At 42.2% G+C, this 19,474-nt stretch overlaps 1 protein-coding gene across 15 annotated transcripts in view; it reads left to right on the forward strand.

The window, feature by feature from the left end:
- Positions 1-19,474, forward strand: part of TACC2 (transforming acidic coiled-coil containing protein 2) — a 162,246-nt gene that overhangs the window by 67,791 nt on the left and 74,981 nt on the right. For all 15 annotated transcript variants that reach the window (XM_077930309.1, XM_077930301.1, XM_077930304.1 and 12 more), the window contains one exon: positions 10,607-10,747. In XM_077930309.1, coding sequence (XP_077786435.1) covers positions 10,607-10,747 — 141 coding nt within the window. The remainder of the gene's footprint in view (positions 1-10,606; positions 10,748-19,474) is intronic.

The following is a 19,474-nucleotide window of genomic DNA, read 5'->3' on the forward strand; positions in this document are numbered from 1 at the left end:
TCTCTGTGCTAGGTTATATTTCTCTAGTGGCTTTAGAAACTATCGGCAGACATTGTAGAAAGAGTGTCCAAGCATCTGATCCAAACCTATTTTTAAAAGGGAGAGTTGTTCTCCCACATCTGGTGCAGGTGCCCTTGGGTCCAATCCTTCTGGCAGGAGGTGTTTCACGTAATATCAGAAGTCACTGCCAAGCCAGTGAGCTCAGAGCTGGAGGTTGTATTACTGATTCTGTTCTGAGGCCAACACGAGGGATGGTGTCATAAGTATTTAATTGTACTTTTAGCAGCAGTGGCACTTTTTGAAACTGTGCATCACTGGTGGACTGGTTCCCACTTCAGTATAGGGGAATGGCTGGCCGTTAGTATCCTTGGAGAAGCTGATGCAACAAGAGAGGGCCATATGGAGAGCAGAATCATTTTGCCCATGTGAGGTTCCTCTTCATAGTGTATATGAATATTAGCACAGCCCACAGTAACCACAGCGGTCCTACTGGAAGGACTTGTTCCTTAAGCCACCACAGAACTATTCCTTGAATCATTATTATTATTTATCCAACTTATACGTTGCCCTTCTTCCCAAAGGAACCTGAAGCTTTTTCCTCCTGGGAAAGTTCAATAATCAACATGGGCATACATTCAGTTTCTTTGTATGCATCTTTTTGCCTTATTGAAAACAATAAAAGTCAATTGTTAAAATGAATTCCCAAATGATGAAGGTTGTTGGCTTCAGAGATTTATTTAGCCACCCTCCATTCGAGCATGAGAACAACTGTTGGGAAATGGTTATCATTCCTCTTTGGGCATACACTGCATTCCTTTTCCTGTCCACTCTTTCTTCATATTAGACTGCCATTGAAGGGGGTTTCTATGGCAGTGGCAAACTGTGTTAGCATGAATGTGGCCAGCACTTATTTTGCATGCTTCTAAATTGGTCCCTTGGCATTTTTGAAGCAACTCAATGGTATTTAACTGCAACAGAAGGCAATTATTAGATACAAAAATGTTTAATGGATAGAAGAACCATTCAGGCATTACATCTTCTCATGTTCAGAGAATGCGTGAATGGGGACTTGGGTGATGCACATAAGCCTTGCCCCCAGTAGCCCTGTCAACAAAAAAGATCTAAAGTTGAATCACTGAGTGTGCCTCCTGTAATCCAGCTGCACTTGGGTCCCGAAGGTGGAGAGCATTTTTGGCTCTACCCAAGTAGTGTGAGAGTGTTCTTTAAAAATGGTGTTTTGTTGGTTGATGGCTTAATACTCAAGGTGCAGTGAATGGAACTCTCAAACTGACATCTCGAGAGATGCCCAGTGAGACTATGGTTCCAATGTTCTACCCATTGATCTTGAGGGAACACTTTTGAGTATACATGTATGGCTTTGCTTACTTGGGAGTCCAACTCATTGGAGTCATTGGGGCTTAACTTTTGAATAAACACACATACGAATGGGTTGAGAGATGGTCTAATGTCTCAGTTGTCAGAATGTTGGACAGCCAAGGTGGAGGCATGGGTGCCATCTTTATAGGCACATGGGGAGTGCAGACATGATATCTGACATGATATTACTGCCTGCCCCGGCCAACTACCTCTTCCTGTTTCCTCCTATGGAGGGTGAGTAAGCAGAACTCAAGCCAGGCAAGAGAGTGGAATGAAATAAAAGGGTGGGGCTCCTATTCTAATATTGATTCACCTCAATCCACAGACCTTAACTTTGCATGCACAGGAGGATCCAAACAAACAGCCAAGACAGATGATTGGTACTTGGTTGGAGTTTCCATAGAAGAAAACGGGCTTGTTTCTTTTAAAATGTCTATTTGTATGCTCCTTTTCCAGGAAATTGTGCCTAAAGGGGCTCATAACATATCCAGTAGACAATAACAATTTGAAAATACATATTATAAACAATTAGAAATATCAATATCAATAAGCAGATACAACAACAACAAATACAACATTGTATAAAACAATAAAAATAAGTTAAGGTAACAGCTTAGCCTAAATGACGTTATAGGAACGCGGGTGGCGCTGTGGGTAAAACCTCAGTGCCTAGGGCTTGCCGATCGCATGGTTGGCGGTTCGAATCCCCGCGGCAGGGTGAGCTCCCATCGTTCGGTCCCAGCTCCTGCCCACCTAGCAGTTTGAAAGCACTCTTAAGTGCAAGTAGATAAATAGGTACCGCTGTATAGTGGGAAGGTAAACTGCGTTTCCGTGTGCTGCGCTGGTGCTGGCTCGCCAGCTGCAGCTTTGTCACGCTGGCCACATGACCCAGAAGTGTCTTCAGACAGCGCTGGCTCCCGGCCTCTTGAGTGAGATGAGTGTGCAACCCTAGAGTTGGTCACGACTGGCCCGTACGGGCAGGGGTACCTTTACCTTTAAATGACGTTATATAAAGCAGTTGGGTTATATAAAACAATACAATTAGCTTAACCTAATGTGAAAGCTTAAGCCGAAGGGAAGAGAGAATAATAACAGCACAAAAATAGAATAGTGGCATATAAACCATCACTACATCCTACATAACCCACCTGTTTTCTGTCTTCAGACATTCACAAACCCTGACCCACCCATCTCACACCTGGGGGAGTGGAGACCTGCTCTAACTCTGAGGGGCTCCCTGTTATTGTGGGCTCTTACCTACAAGGTGGTACATAACTTGTCTTCCATGTTTTCCCACAAAGCAATATGCATTCATAAGCATGGTACCGGGGTGGGGGAGACCCTCCCCCTTGTGGTAACCCTCAAAGGAATATTTAAAAGGAAGTGCCCAGATCCAAATATTTGAGAATCAGTATGTAAAATAGAAAGAACGTGGAGTCCTTTAGAACCACATCACTGTTTGTTTGCACAGAAACCCTAGTCACAATGGCTCTACTCTTTGTAGGTGAGACTGATTTGACTGAGGTAGACCAGTGAAGCCATAATATAGAAGTGAGATTAGAACAAGTTTGTGATGCCTATATCACAAACAAATTGGTTTTAGCATGTGGAAAGCCACACTTGTTTCCTTTTTGGGAACACATTTTGGTGATCATGTTTCTCCACAAGAGTAGTTTGGAGTGATTTGTATGATGGAATGTAGAAAAACAGGGATTTGGGGGGGGGGGACATACCTGTTAGCAGAAGTCAAGACTTCACTGGAATAATTTTTCTACATTGCTTCCTGCTTAGGTGTTGTTCCAAATTACACAGAGGAAAATGATGCATTATAACCAACCCTTTGAAGTGACTCTCCTCCCCGAAATCTGCTTTCATCTAAAGTATTTTTCTTTGATGTGGAGGCTTGAAGGAGATTTCTTATAGTGATGAATCAAAAAGGCCATGTGTGGATGTTATGCATAATTGGTTGGTGCACTAGGTTTATTTCCAAAAGAGCAGCTGTGTTTAGATGTGACAGCCGCAGATTTGTATGTTTAAACCTTATTCTGTCACAACTGCATAGAAAGTGTGTGTGTGTGTGTGTGTGTGTGTGGTAGGGAAAGGCTCTGGTTTAAGAAGCAACAAGGCATACAGGTGAGGACTGGAAAGCTTTTACTTCTGCCTATGATGTGCCTCCCTGCATCTCCTTTCTCTCAGGCCATTTGCTTCCAGCCAGGGCTTTGATACCAGAAGTGAACCTGGTTACAAATGAAGTCTTTGGAGGGGAAGCACTGTGGGGAGATAAGCCATAAGCTAGTGGTAACCCAAACGCTACAATTCCCACCAACCCCGGCAGGTATGGCCAAGGGCCAGGGATAATGGGAGCTGTAGACCTGCAGCATCTAAGAGCCCCATGTTGACCAGGTTACAGGAAAGTTATGCACATGTTCCTTTGCAATGGATCCATAGTTAAGCACATGGATCCACTGCCATTGTGCATGGTTTGGCCCTTGGGTTGGCTGCAGCAAAACCAGCAAATAGTCTTGTGATACCTTAAACCCTCAACTCCCTGATCCATCTGGGCTGAGGCATAATTCTGACAGATGCAGGCTAGTGTGGTGCTTGTAATGCCCTGGTTTGATCCGCGCATTCCTGCCAATCAGCAGCCTGGTAGGGAAAGTGGGAATTGGAATTGCCCTCCTCCCTCAGCCATCCATTGGCTGCGTGCATGTAGCCCGCCAGGCTGTGCTGTGCATGCTCTGATGCATTTACGTTTCATACCTTTGGCTGGTGGTGGGGAACCTCAGGAAAGGGGTCTGAGTGCAGACCTCTAGGCCTCCCTGTCTAGGGCTGGGAACTCTCCACAGCCCATAACCCTCACTGACCCTGCTTTGCACATAGTTTCCCCCCCTGACTGGAATGTGTCCTCAAATTCTCGGAATGCCTCTTGTTTGGATGGAAGAGAGAGAAGGGTGGAAGGGTGTAGAAACCAGCCTACTGTATTTACATAAAATTTACATTTTTGCTCCACCCACTTTAGCATCTAGCCCAGCCCACCAGTGGCATATGCCCTTTGAAGCTTGCTCAGAAGGGAATGTGGCCCCAAGGGCATTCTAAATACCTCATATGTTGAAGGCTGGCCTTGCCTTGCTATTGCCCTCCGTGATTTTGAGAGAGAACTTCTGAAGTATGATTCGGGACCCCAGAAAATCGGGGTTCTATATTGCAGGGGGAGCCTATGTGAAAAGGCGCAAAAGAGGGACAGGAGAGCAGAGCCAGCACACTCACCCTTATTCCTCCACATCATATGAGGGATATAGAAGGCCTGCGTTGGGACAGGCAATGGGCTCTTGCCTGCAAAATGCCCTCCAATATTTTCTGCACATGCAGGAACTTGATCTGCATGCTGTGGGCCCAGTTTCATTTCTAGGTGACACCATTGATTTGTGTACTTTTTTTAGATTAAAGAAAAAGGCTGGCTGCCCTATTTCTTTTTTAAGATATTGGGAACAAACAGTACCTGGTTGCTGATAGAAGAACATTATATTATATATATGAACTGAATGGTAATTTGGAGACGGCTGCAGCAAAGCTGTAGTTTGGGTAAGTTCTGCTCTGATGCCACTGGCCCACAAAATCTCTATCTCCTTGCTCCCTTTCCAACAAATGTTTGTGTCACAGTAATCGTATTTATTGTTAATGTTCCACAACAACTTGATATATATATTGACCCCATATATTTCTGCTGTTTTGGAAATTAAATACCCTATAATTAGGAAAAAAGAGAGAGGGAGAATCATTTTGTAATCTCAGCTACAGAGATCTTGACACTGGTGTTGCTGCTTTTCTGATGCCCAGCTTGTTATTCCAAAATCTGTTCCCCATCATTTAATTTTAGAAATTCATACATCTTGCCTGAAGTTGCTGTAATGTTGGTGTTATGCAGCCTGCAGTATGGCTATTTACAGTATCTTTCATGCTATTACCATATAAGGTCAGTGGAAAATTTGGCCAAGAAAAAGAAATGCCAAAGGGAACTAAGAAATAAGCAGTGGATGCAACTGTAAAGGGAATAATTGCATGTTTCTCATACGTATGGCCATGTACATTAGCTAATCATTGGGCTTGATTTCAGAAGTGGCCTCAAGGTCCTAGAAATGAATACCTTGAGAACAAATATACTAGTGGCTATGCATAAGTTCAGCAAAGGTCAGCGAGAGGAATAATGTCTTGAGTTCATTGCATTTTAGGGCCTTTCCAGATTACTGAATGGCAACTGCACAGTTTCCTCTTGCTTGCTGAGCTGGATCCAAATATTTTTATTTGAAAAGGTGCCTCTGTTTTAGAGATTCTGGTCTGGATAAAATAGGAAATTGTGGCTTCCTGCTACATGCATGAGCCTCAGGCTCATGCACCCTCCCATCTCTTCCTTATTAATGTGCAAAGCATTAAAAGCTACCCACTTTTGAGTTTAAACAAACCACAGTCTCTTACTGCAGCAAAACTCTGCTTAGCCACTTTAGATGGTGAACACACCCATGGTTTGAACCTCTCTTGTTGAAGCTAACTAGAGTTCACATGCAAGGGGGAGCTGTGGTTAGTTTGAAATTGAAAATGGGTGTTTTTAATCTCTTGTATGCCAAAAGAGACAGAGGGCCGGGCCTGTAGCATTCTGTGACTTATGTAATGTTTTCCATTACATCTGAACCAGCCCTTCCAGACATAGACCAACCACAATTTGACAGTAACTGTGGTTCAGACTTCAAAACATGTAATGGTTAGACATACTGTATAGGCAAACCATAGTTTCTGCAGTTTCTATCTCTCTCTCTCCCCCCCCCCCCGCGCTTCCTTTCCTAATAATTCCTGGATGCTCTCTTGAAGCGTGGTTTCTATGTGTGAGGCAATGTCCCAAACCATGGTTTATTGCTTAGGATATACTGTAATCTCAAGCCACACTTCCTTCAAACTGTGATTTGGAAATCTGTGTCAAATTGTAGTTTCAGATGCTGATGAGGCCACTTGATAACTAGGGTTTGTCAAAATGTATCAGTTTGGAAATCATGACAGACTATAGTTTGGCCTTTGTTCAGAACCATCTCACTGTGTTGAAGTGTATCAAAGTTGTTGGTGTTGTGAAGATTTGTTTTGAGTGTCACAAGCACCTGGCTGGATAATGCCTGCAACATCACTGGTGATGAAGGATGGATATTTCCCCTACTCCACGAAACACTAGTTTGTAACCTTTTAAAAAGAATGTACACAAAATTTTATCCCTGAAACCTGTTTAGATCAACCATGCCGGCAGCACAACCTAAAGGTCCAGAATTCAAAAGGCACCTACAGGAAAGCATGCTTTGCCCACTCTGAAGAGACTTTGACTTCAGTGGTGTATAATAAGGAAATAGATTTCAGAGAAACCTTCTGTCCATTTGCCTGATGCTAAATAGCAGCCTCTTGTACTTCTGCTGCCCCTGTTTTGCTATAATAGATAGAAGATCAGATAACAGGGCTATATGTGTTGTTTCCTTCTGCATATTTGACATACATGCAGAGAAGCTTTTGTTCTCTGCAGTATAATTCTGCCCTCTGGAGACTCCCTTCATTTTTTAAGAAGCAGGTTATTAGCTCCCATGGTTGAGAGGGAGAAACTGTAGTCTTACCTCTATCATAGCCTTCCTTATAAATAAAAATGCTAGTTCAAAATATAAACATTCAGTGCATAGTTATGCAAAAGGAAAAAAATGTATGCAGATATGCAAATCTGCATATGTTTTATATTTCTACTATCTGTTACAAATGACCCATCACCATCAGGGACAAGGCGGACCAGAACGCCCATATACTAAGTAAATCATGGTCAATTTGCCCTTGGAGTTGGGTAGAACATTTGTGTGGCACAGGTGGTCTTGAGATGGAGAGAGCAAAACAAGCTGGGTTTTTGTTCATGGGTTGATTTATACGTGCCATATGTGCTGGTGCACTGTTTTGAATTTTTAAAAGGAGTATGCACATTATAAACTTCACATGTCCATTCTGGAGCATAAATCATAGTGCTGACAGTTTTGTGTCCTGAAAAGAATTAAATAGGCGGCTTCCCATGCCCCCCTCTCACCCCCATTTCAAATTCCTAAATGATTTGTAATGTCAGGCAAGCAAAGTTTGCCCAGACTGGCTCATTCCATTAGGCAAAACTCCTGATGGTGCCACAAACAAGGTGCCACACAATACTCTTTTTCTTCTTCTGCTGCTACTATTTCCCCTCTGGAATTTGCCCGTGTTTGAATGTCATATTTGTCACAGCACATTTCTGTTCAGAGTGTTTGCTCTTAAGCTAAGTGGAAGAGGATTGTTCTGTTTACCCATTTGATGGTGGTTTCCTGTGGCTGTCGCTCAGCCTCTTACAACTGCTGCAATGACCAGACTACAAATTATCAACAGGGTGATGTTTGTTCTCTGAACAACAGAGGGCACTCCTATAACAAAAAATGCATGCACGGCGTTCTCTCCACCTGTACTCACCTGTTCATTGACCTACAAATAGAGGCATTTTCACACTTTTGATACTTGCAAATTGAAGTATCAAAATACACCTATAAAGCCTCATTTGCAGGGCACTCCATTTTCTGTCTGGTACTGAAACCTGAAAAACTTTGTTTTCCCTTGTTGAAATACATATGGAACAGGGAACCATAGAACAATGCAATCCCACAGTTATTTGGAGAAGTGTTAGAAGAATTGCCATCATTTAAAATTATTCAGATGTTAGCGTCTTCTTAATATAGTTGACTCTTCTCCATAAAGAATCTGTATTCATCCAAACTCTTGTTTTCTGGATATATATATATATTTTTTTGGGGGGGAGTGGGCTTCTATTTTGTGGGCTCCTGGCTACCCCAACTTTCTCAAGGGCAAAGGTTTATGGATCCTGATGGATTCCTCATGTCTTTCCCACTGTTTCCCACAGTTAAGTCTGTCAATTCTGTCAATGGTCTGGTTACACTCTGGAATGAGAAGATGCCCTGCGCAACAGATCACTTCCAGATATCATCACCAAAACTGTGCAATTGGTGCAACTCCCTGGTATATTAAATTGCTTAGGGCAATGAAATACTTGAGTCAACAGCTCAAGCATCTGGAGGGCACTAGGTTGGGGAAGACAGGGCAAGAGTCTATATGGTGATAGCAGCGGACAAGGTTTTTCCTGACAGTTTTGCGCAGATGCAGTTGGCAAGAGGAGCTTTCTTTAATGATGGCACACCTTTCACCATAAAGGCAATGCCATGGACTGGCAGAGGAGTGATAGGAGGCACCAGCTAGGGAACGCCCAAGGGAACCCCCAAGGGAAGAAGGCTTAGGGCTAGGGGGTTGGTAGTGAGACAATGATGAGTAGTCAGAGGGAGAAAAGGCAGCAGACTGGGAGGAGCAGGCGTCAGAAGCTGAAGAGGCAACAGGGTTTAGTGAACAGGAAGAGGCTGGGGCAGAGAGCAGTCCTGATTCAGAGGCTGGAGAGGAGGGGCACCAGGAGACAGAGAGGAAACAGGCTGCTGCAGAATCCAAGGAGTATCCCCCTCCTGACGCAGCCAGCTCCCCTCTCCCCTCGTCTCCCAGAACATGCAGAGAAGTGAAAAGAGCAGAGGAGAGAGATTGGTTGCATGAAGACACAGTCTCCAATTGCTTGAAAAAAACCCTGGAGAGGAGGGGACAGGCAGCTGTAGGAATGCGGGGACCTTCAGTCCTCACTACTGCCTCATTGAGGCAAGACCTCCTGGGAAGAGTTGGTGGGATCACTAGGCCTGTATTGTTTTGATTTCTTTGAATAAAGAGTTACCTTCACTGACACCAGTGATTTTTTTATTGCTGACCTTCACCTGACTCTGACTCCTGACAGGTAATTAGCATAGTCCTCAGTAGCCCTCTGTGAACAATTAGCAGTATGTTGTACAGATAAATTGCTACCCCCACCCTGTTTGGACATCATAGTTACTAGAGTCAGATGTGACGATGGTACCATCTGGTCAGGTTTTATGAGTACCTTTTAGTTTTTCAGCCTGAGGATGTGGATAACCTTGTTGCAGGACTGGGATACCACTTGTGTTTTTGACCCTGGTTGCATGGTGTCTAACTACAACTCAGTGTGTGTCAGAAATACTTTGTGCCTCCTTCAGAGGGGTTGTCATTCCTGCTGCTTTTAAATAGGCAGTAGCAACACTACTTAGGATCCTGGGGTGGCAGTCAACAAAGTTTTACTCAGAGTAGACCTGTTAAAATTAATGGACCTATGTGAATCAAGTTCATTAATTCCAGCTCTCCTAGAATGAGTAAAATTTAGTTGACTATCACCCAGTTAAAATTATAGGCAGTATGTCAGAACTTGTAGTAACAGCTTAAGTCCAAGTGTTTCTGGATGAAACTGATTATTTAGACCCTTTGCAGTTTGGGAGCTGCCTGGATGTTGAGACTGCAAATGCCTTGGTTGCTCTGATACCTGTACCTAGAAATAGACAGCAGGAGTGCAATCTTGCTGATTTCTCTTGGACCCTACAGCAGCCATTCAGGTGTAGTGCTAAGACCATCTGATTTTCAATGGAACTCCATATGGTTTATAATCCAAAAAAATGCAACAATAATAAAATATATAGCAATTCCTATTGAAACACGCATATTAGTTTGTGATGTTTTAGTGTGGGTTTAAAGTTCTGTCTCCTTGTTTTTATACTGATATTATTATTATTATTATTATCATCATCATCATCATCATCATCATCATCATCATCCTGCAGTTGTATATGAGAGTAACTTAAACAATACGGGCTATTTTGATCATAAACTGAACGGTTTTATTTTGCTTATTGTTATTTCTGTAATCTGTCATGAGTTTATTTCATAAAGAAAACTGAGATATACATTTTTACTGATTGTTTTTTAATCATGAGGGTTGAGTTTGTGTGTGTGTGTGTGCGTGTGCCATTGGTTTTGTTTCACATTGTACTGTGTACTGCGCGCGCGCACACACACACACACACACACATTTAAGTGGGATAGAAATAAATGTTAAGTTTCTGTTTAGGTCACCATCTGTTTAGTTAGCTGCATCAGGCTTAGGCTTTCCACTGGGTGCCAACCATGGGAATCAATGTTAATCTAGCTTCTCTGGTATTATCCCATAGAGTTGAAAACATATGTGCACTTATTATGTTTTACATATGTTACTGTTTTTTTATAATAATAATGACTAATTATTTTGCAGCATTTCCCAGCCTGGTAGTTGCCAAGAGACGAATAGCCCCAGCACATCTGTTCCTGACTTAAGATCCTTGACTTCTGAACCAGCTACCAACGTAGAGCAGCCTGCCCAAGAGAGCAGAAGCCTGACAGAAGGAATCAAGAGGTAATGTGCAGCCCTTGAAGCAGAGATTTCTTTAGCCAAACTTTGTGTGTGTGTGTGTGTGTGTGTGTGTGTGTGACTTGTGTTGCAAATGTTGGCATGTAGCGTAGAACTGTAGAGTTGGAAGTGTCATCTAGTCCAACAGCCTGCAATGCAGGAATCTCAACAGGTGGCTCCCCATCCAATTTGAATCCATCCTGGACCCTGCTTAGCTTTGCAAATATACTAGCAGTCTGATTGCTGCACCACTAGGAGGATTCTTATTTGTATTCTTATTTGATATATTGAACGGTTTTCTAGCTGGCCAAGTGTGGAGAAATGAATTCTCTTTCTCAAGATGATAAAGGTAAAGGTAAAGGGACCCCTGACCATTAGGGCCAGTCATGGCCGACTCTGGGGTTGTGGCGCTCATCTCGCTTTATTGGCTGAGGGAGCCGGCGTACAGCTTCCAGGTCATGCGGCCAGCATGACTAAGCCGCTTCTGGTGAACCAGAGCAGCGCACGGAAACGCCGTTTACCTTCCTGCCAGAGCAGTACCTCTTTATCTACTTGCACTTTGACGTGCTTTCGAACTGCTAGGTTGGCAGGAGCAGGGACTGAGCAACGGGCGCTCACCCCGTCGTGGGGATTCGAACCGCCGACCTTCTGATCGGCAAGTTCTAGGCTCTGTGGTTTAACCCACAGCGCCACCTGGATCCATGCTTAACAATCATATGCATTTTAATAGATGTAGATGGCAGACAATTTGACTAAAGTTTGTTAACTTTGGTACAAATGTTAATCAGTGGGTCTGAGACTGAAGGAAATGGTGCTGGTTTCACAAGCACCCTGGCTACCTTCTCCTCTGCCAAACTTGAATAAAAATAAGAATAAAGATGAAGTTTCCTACAAGTTTGTTTCCAAACAGATGGTTTGTATTGTGGGATTAAATCCTATGGGCTTCCTTCTAGCAATAAGGAGAAAGGGAACTGAATATGATTGTAGTCAGTTCATATGCAGTAAATGCATTGCTAAGATTGTACGATTGCAAAACTGGATAGTATTTGAACTTGTTTGTTTTGTTGTTATTTTGATTATGTTGCATTACTGCAATAGATAGTATTACTGCTGCAGAGCTTGCAGGAAAGAAAAATACTAAAGAAGAGTTTTCTTGTCAATAGTGAAGCTCTTTCAGTTTAATAACTAATAAACTGTTTAATGTGCTCAAAAAATAGCAACCCCATATTTCACAGTTAATACTGTGAAAAACCTATGAGCAGAGCAATCACAACTCTAACTGGGGAGCAGCAGGGCAAAACGGAGGAGTCAGGGCAGAGGTTTTGGGCTTTTTGGGGGGTTTTTTTTAGATAGTTTATGTGCTATGCCAAGTCCAGACTGCTGCAGAAGCAGGACCTAAATTGAGATTCTCTCTAGAAAATGAACTCTTAGGATGTAGCAGATCCCTAGTTGGCCCAGCTCCCCCCCCCCCCCCGATGCCTTACTTTACACAGCTGCAGTGGGAGCATCATGGCAGAGCCTCCCATCCATGCCTATAAATCAGGGGTAAGGATTGCAACCTTCAAAGCCTAGATGTCAAACTAAAAAAACATACTTTAATTGTTTAGCAGTCAATTAGCAACTGAAATCTGAAATTGTTACCCTTATTTATATATGCCACCTGGAATAAATTTCACTAAAATAGACTCTTCTCCCCCCCCCCCACACCCTAAATCATTTTAGCTAACAAAGAGTACAAATTATAACCCAAACATGCAGGACCTCAGCATTACATCACATCAGTTGCCGACACGGCCATTCATTTTGGTTCCATGGAACCCTTGTCCAGATGTTTTCTGTGATCACAAAAGCCAGCTATGAATCAGGATGTGTTGAAAGATTTTCTAATCCGGAATCAAAGGGCTTTGCTTTGACTATAATTTTCCCTTTAACCAGGCTGAAATGAGACACATGCTCACGTCTGTGTCAGGTGCAAAAAATTAAAGAGAACATCAGTGTTGATGCTGATTAACGGCTATGTGACTTATGAATTCGCACCCCTATTAATGGAAAGGTCATGCGGTGGAATGGAGAATATTGAGCCATGCATCCCCTGGAGGACATGTCTTCTTTCACCCCACCAATTCAAGCTGGCAGCTTGTGACAACTGCCCTATGTGTTGCCAGAATCCGCGAGAAATGCAGGCATCTATCATGCCTCAATTAGCAGAAATGGAAATCGCACATTAAAAAAGTGATAGGTTGTCGTTGATTCCAATTCGTCGAATAGCAGCAGGAGGTCAGATATCTCAGGGCTGCATGAATGATGTAGACTATGTGAAGCATGCGTTAAAACTGTCCCCTGAAATGCGCTGTAGCAGACCAAAAACACCAGTGGCTTGTTCTCGGTCATGTTGTGCTTAATGTTGCTCTACATTAGCGGGAAGTGTGTGACAGCGTCATGGGGGGTTCTATTGGATTTCATTGCCAGTGTCGTTTTTCTAAAGGGAATTGATCCGTATTTCCAAGCACTTAGTGCTAATACTTTGTCCTCTACACAAGTGCCTTTCTGGAGAGATTGCTGTGTATCGCTCTGGATTTCGTTCTCTCCTCCCTTTGTGATCTAAAGCATACAATAGTTAGGAGAAAAGAATATGGTGATCTCAAAAGCGTTGGCAGGATTAAATGATTTGTTGAGCTTTTGTAAGTTTCATAGCCATTTAGACAAGAAGGAATCCCTGCATTTTCTTAATATTTGTATTCTTATATGCTATTTTAGAAACCATCATTTTGACATCACACTCTCAATAAATAAGACAGGAAAGGGACAAAAACTACACAGGGCTGGCCTGAGATATTTTGCTGCTATATTATTATTATTATTATTTTACTTTTATTGCACAGCCTTCATCCTAAGGTCCCTGGACAGGTCACAGCAATTTAAAATACAGTATTAAAAGCAGCTCAAAGCAACTTACAACCACAAAAATAGGATAAACCCTAAAAATACACATCTCAGGTAAGGGTAAAAAAGTGTGTCTTCAGCATTTGCCAAAATCAGTGTAGTGAAGTTACGAGACACACCTCTGTGGGGAGGGGGTCCTGCAACTAGGAGCTGCCACAGAGAATGCTCTCTATCAGCCCACCCCCACCTCCAGTCATGCCAACTCCAGGGGGCCAAGGTGCCTTCGACCCCTCAATATCTGTTGGCAGGGGGCCTGGCCCCCTCAGTGTTGATAGATTAGTAATTGCAAAATGAAAAATTATGAGGATGCAAATATAGAAAGAGCAAGGAGAGAGAGGGCACAGTCAGCATCCCCCCCTCTCTCTAATTGGACATACTATAAGATCTCAGTGAGATAAAAGTCATGCCAGTAATAATCTCCTTTTGAATAAAGAGAAATATTGGTATGCATTCTTTCTTGAGCCAGATTGTTACTGATGATAGTGAAAGTGTGTGTGTGTGTGTGTGTGTGTATGTGTGTGTAGTTTCCCCCACTGGGATTTCCCAAAGGGTGAAAATATCAAACAACATTTGTACACTCTCATGAAAAGCAAATACATTACAGCCTAATGATTATTTGCCACTATAATCAAAGTTGTCTGGTAAAGATTCCGCATTTCGCAGAAAAATGTGAAAGTGCTCCCCATCCTGTCAAATAAGCAATTCAAAGTAATTGCATAGAAAGTAGATGTCTCACATTTAGAGCCATTTGTAACTAGGGCAATCTGGCATGTGAATGGGATAACCTTTTGCAAACTATTTCGTATTCTGAAGACATTTTATAGTCCTATATTAAGAATAGCAGTAGTAGGGTTTTTAACCTGAGACCTAGAAGCAGCAGCCCCATCCCCAAAGAGCTTTGCCTTTGTGACTCTTGCATTAGTGTGAAAGAGAGTTACATTAATGGTTTGTGTCCATAGAAGCTGTAACTTTTATTTTAAATGGGCTCTGCCAGATATGGGTCTGGGTGGGGTGTATTGACCAGACAGTCCCTTATTTCTGTCTCCAGGCTTGATCTGTTTGATGGATATAGAAGTCATCCCACACATAGAGAGAGTAGGAAAGCGTAGACACCTTCATCCAGGTTTTTAAGCAGAGATTGGATCGTCATCTGTCATGTATGATCTAGTTGAGATTCCTGCATTGCAGGAGGTTGGACTAAATGACCCTCAGGGACCCTTTCAGATGTACATTTCTAAGATTCTATTATGCTATTTGTCTAGTTGGGTCAGTTTCTTTTCAGGATTATACCTACGTTTCCAACATACTACTACAGGTTTGCTTAAGTCTAGAATTTCCATAGTTGTGCACTGAGAGGAGCTGTGAGAAACGCTGTGAGAAACGCATGTCTTTGTTCATGTATACACATGTGTGTGAAGCCACATTTGGTTACATGTATAAATCATGAAAGAAATTATAGGGATGCCTGTCAGAAGAGAAAGTCTCATCTTATATTAAGCTCCCTCAGCTTGTCCTCTCAGAAGCAGACAATAAATTCTAGTTTTAAAAGGTTGTCTCGTAAGGACGTTAAGATCAACAAATGGAACCTGGTTCCCTTCTCCTCAGCCTGGTGGTTGTCTGTTTGTGGTAACCCAGAGACAGGATTTTTCCCCCCACTGGTGGCACCAGTGTTGTGGAAACTTGTCCTTGCTGAAATATGAGAGGCCTCATCAGTATGGGCATTCTGCTGGCTCTTGAAGACACGGCTTTTTAGACAAGCATTCCCTTGCTTTGAATTTCCAGCTTGAATAGTTTAAATTGCTATTTTTGCTCTTGTCTTTTGTGAATTGTAGAAATTTGGTTTAATACCTTATTGAAATTATTTCTATTGAATTGTGTGTGTTTGTATTTTCTGTAATTGATCTATACTTGTAAACCACTTAAAAGCCAACTTGGCAATTAAGAGGTATATAGATTTAATAATGATGATCATCATCATGTGCACACACATGCATACATGCACGTTTTATAAGTTTAACTTTGCATGCAAACAGAAACTATGAATTTAGCCCCTTTTCCTGGACTTACGGCAGCTATAGTTGTCCACATATTGTAGCGTTTTTGAAGCACTCATTTCTGGTAACACACTTCAAGTAATATACCACTAAAAAACAGTCAGGGTGATCATGTGTCCAAAACCACATCTCTCCCCACACACCACTGAATCAAGGATTGTGGACTTGCTTGAAGAAAAGAAACTCCATGGGAAATAGGCAAGGATGTTGAGCTAGTGATCTTAGCAGAAGATACTATGTCAGTGCAGTTAATATCCCCTCTTCGGGGAAACTGGCTTGTAAAGTCCACTCATTTCTTTTTGCATAGTGCAGTGCAACAGCTGTGCGGTCTCCGTTTCAGATAAATGCTGGAATTGGGAAAGCAATCTGAATGATCATATATCCTTTTGAAATACTGGGCCTCTGGTAGCCATAAAAAGGTCTCCAACAATGTTGGAACAATCCCCTTAATCCCTGGTCTTCACCAATCCAATTTAATGAAACAATAAAACATCCTTCCTCCTATGGGTAGCAAAACTCAAAATTCAGCCAGGCGATCTTACTAGCAACAAAGAAATCTTTTGCAGATTGTCACTTAAATGCACTTTCATTCACATTTTTATTTCTTGTTTGCACAATTTCTTGGTTATTTCATGTTTTTATTTCTTGTTTGCACAACAATTACCCCAAAGACTTCACTCCAAAAATCACATTGATTCCCCCCCTTTTTTACCATGTGAAGGGAATAATCAAAGGTTAAAGAGAACTGAAAGGTACAAAAGGATGCCTTGAATAATTAGGGTTGCTGTCTCTATTCTCAGCTCCGTATCAGTAATGAAATGACACTCTTTCCAGGTATTCAATAGCTGAAGGCTGGATAGTTTTTGTGTGCAGAGGCATCTTGTTTTGTTAATGACCCTGATTAATTAGTGAGGTTTAAAAATACAATTAAGCAGTAGTGGTGCTGAATGGGGCAACAGCACTGGTCAATAATTTCTTGTACAGTGTGTAGTATCCCTTATTTCCACTCTTAACATTTTTAACAATGCTCTTTGTTTTTATCATGGAGAAATGAAGCTTTTTGCGTGACCCAGTGAGCAGAGGATAGGACTGTGGGAGGAAGGAATACCATCTATGCCATTTGAGCTCTTTGAAGGAAAGTTTGGATAAAAATGTGGTATTTATATTCTTTGAAACTGTACAGAGTTCATTCCGAGGCATTGCATATGCTGAATTCATTTGTCGGATTTGAACGTTTGCAAAAAAAACCCATCGGTTTAAAATACTTTTTAAACTGTTGTTTGCAAAAGAAGCATTTTCATTTGATAGACTGCATGTTGAATGCGCCCTACCCCACTGAAATAAGAACTCTGTAAGGAGTTGGCATGAAGATTCTCTCAAACTAGACACAGGAAACATAATCTCTTACCAACTCCAAAGCTCTGTGTGGCAAAAGTATTTGGGGGAAGAAAACTGAAAACAGTCAATGGACTGTTGACAAGGGGAAATTATTAATGGGACAGTTCATCCCAGGTTTGGGATCTATGGCAGTGAAAGAAGTTCTAAGTTCAGTATACAGTGGTACCTTGGGTTACAGACGCTTCAGGTTACAGACTCCACTAACCCAGAAATAGTACTTCGGGTTAAGAACTTTGCTTCAGGATGAGAACAAAAATCGTGCGGTGGCAGCGCGGTGGCAGCTGGAAGCCCCATTAGCTAAAGTGGTACCTCAGGTTAAGAACAGTTTCAGGTTAAGAACGGACCTCCAGAACGAATTAAGTTCTTAACCTGAGGTACCACTGTAGTTTGAAAGATCCTGGAATGCCCCCCCCCCCATATGAGCAGCCCTACCTTTCAAAAACCAACATGCCAAACAAATCTTACCTCCCTTGCAAGCGCTCTCTTCTTCCTGGGCTCTGGAAGGCTCTTGCATGGGCTTTGGAGTCTCTCTTGAGATATCAACAGAACCATCTGAAATCTTGCAAGAGCCTCCCAAAGCCCATGTGAGAGGTCTCTGCCTTGTATGCGTTCAATTTGTGTGATTGCGGCTAGCCAGCTACCATCTAAACTGTGGCCATGCAAGTTAAATGTGTGCCACAGGGCTTTCCAATTGCGCAACAGGGCTTTCCCTCCCCCCCTTCTCCTGCCCACCCTGGGCCACTCCACCTCCCCCAAATGGTTGGGGGTGTTGAGAAAACCCACAGAATTGGTGAGGAGCACAGAGATCATTTTTAATGACCCCTCTTTTTAAGGGGAGTAATCACGAAACAGTTTGCAATAACTGAGTGAATACAAATATAGTGTAAAATAACAACATTCATTAAGGAACAATTTCAAAGGAGTCATCTACCTGCAATTAAAACAGCAGTGCTTAAAAAACCACATCCCTTTTCTTTCTCATTTGTAACTAATAAAATGTCTCCTTTGGAAGATTGAAATCACTAGGTATGTCCAGAAGGCATAATTTTCACATGTCTTTTGTTTACTTTGCTGTGACTTTGGGGTCATAAGTTTAAACTGGTGCATTACTACACATGATTTTTTAAAAAACCCAAAAAATAAAACCAAACATCTCTCACTAGAGTTGGATTCGGTTAGAGGTCTCTTGTGACAGATAGCAGGTGTTTCTCCCCAAATGGTTGAAGGTTGTGTTGCGGAGGTATCATTCGCTGTGTGTTCTTGCTGATGCTGCTAGAATCCTTCCTTTTTTGCAGCTTTTTGATCTGAGTAGCAATGGAAAAAAATAATTTAGAGTTGGTACAATAGAAACATAACCTATATCAGTCTTCCACAGCCTGGTCCCCTCCAGATGTTGTTGGATTACAGCTGTTATCTGCCCCAACCAACATGGCCACTGATCCATGTCCACAATTTCTAGAGAGTACTAGATTGGTAAAGGCTGATCTATATCGCATCACTAGGAACTACTGCTTTTCTGCATCCATGGTCATCTATTTTAATAGATGTTGTGTACATCTATTGATCTCTGATATGGTAGCCTGTGGAGAGGGGGAGAAGTTTGCAGGGCTCATCTGCACACCACATTCTGCAGTCATCACTAGCAGATTACTTTTTAAAATAGTGGAAGCCCACATTGCATATTTCGGTTGGGACAGTTCTTCGTTTAAACCTACAGATATGCCACTGACACATATAATTTGGCTCTGAGGGGGATGTGACAGCAGCCTTCAGATATTTAAAAAGTTGCTACAAAGAAGGTAGGGATTTTGGGGGGGGGGTGTTGTTCTTTGACACAAAGAGGCAAAATGTTTAAACTCTGGGATGGTAGTTTATTTTAAATATTAACAGTGTCCCTCTGCTATTGTTGTTAGTCATTGATAAAGGTTGAACAACAACCTTAACTCCCAAAGTTACATTGAAGCAAGTATTGGGAGAATGTGGTGGGATCACTGGTAATGAGAGTGTGACTTTGTCGATCATAACATTTGTGCAATGTATCCTAGTTCGACAGGTGTGAGCATGCCTATTGTTTCTTAGTATTGAGCAATGCACCCAGTGAAAATAAGCCCATTTCTCAGGTTTGAAGGGATGTGCAAAATGATGTTTGGGAGAAGCACAAAGTAGAGGGTCAAAGGCTGCAGCAAATAAGACAAGCGCCAATATTGGTAGTATAACTGTTGAGTCTCTAAAACGAATGTTTTGAGCTCACTTTTATTCCTTAATGGCCAGGTATGATCCAGCAGAACAAATTTAGACCTGTGGGCATCTGTTTTGACAGCTCTCTTGCACTTTGGGG

This window comes from Podarcis muralis, chromosome 6, assembly GCF_964188315.1.
Source record: "Podarcis muralis chromosome 6, rPodMur119.hap1.1, whole genome shotgun sequence".
NCBI lineage: Eukaryota > Metazoa > Chordata > Lepidosauria > Squamata > Lacertidae > Podarcis > Podarcis muralis.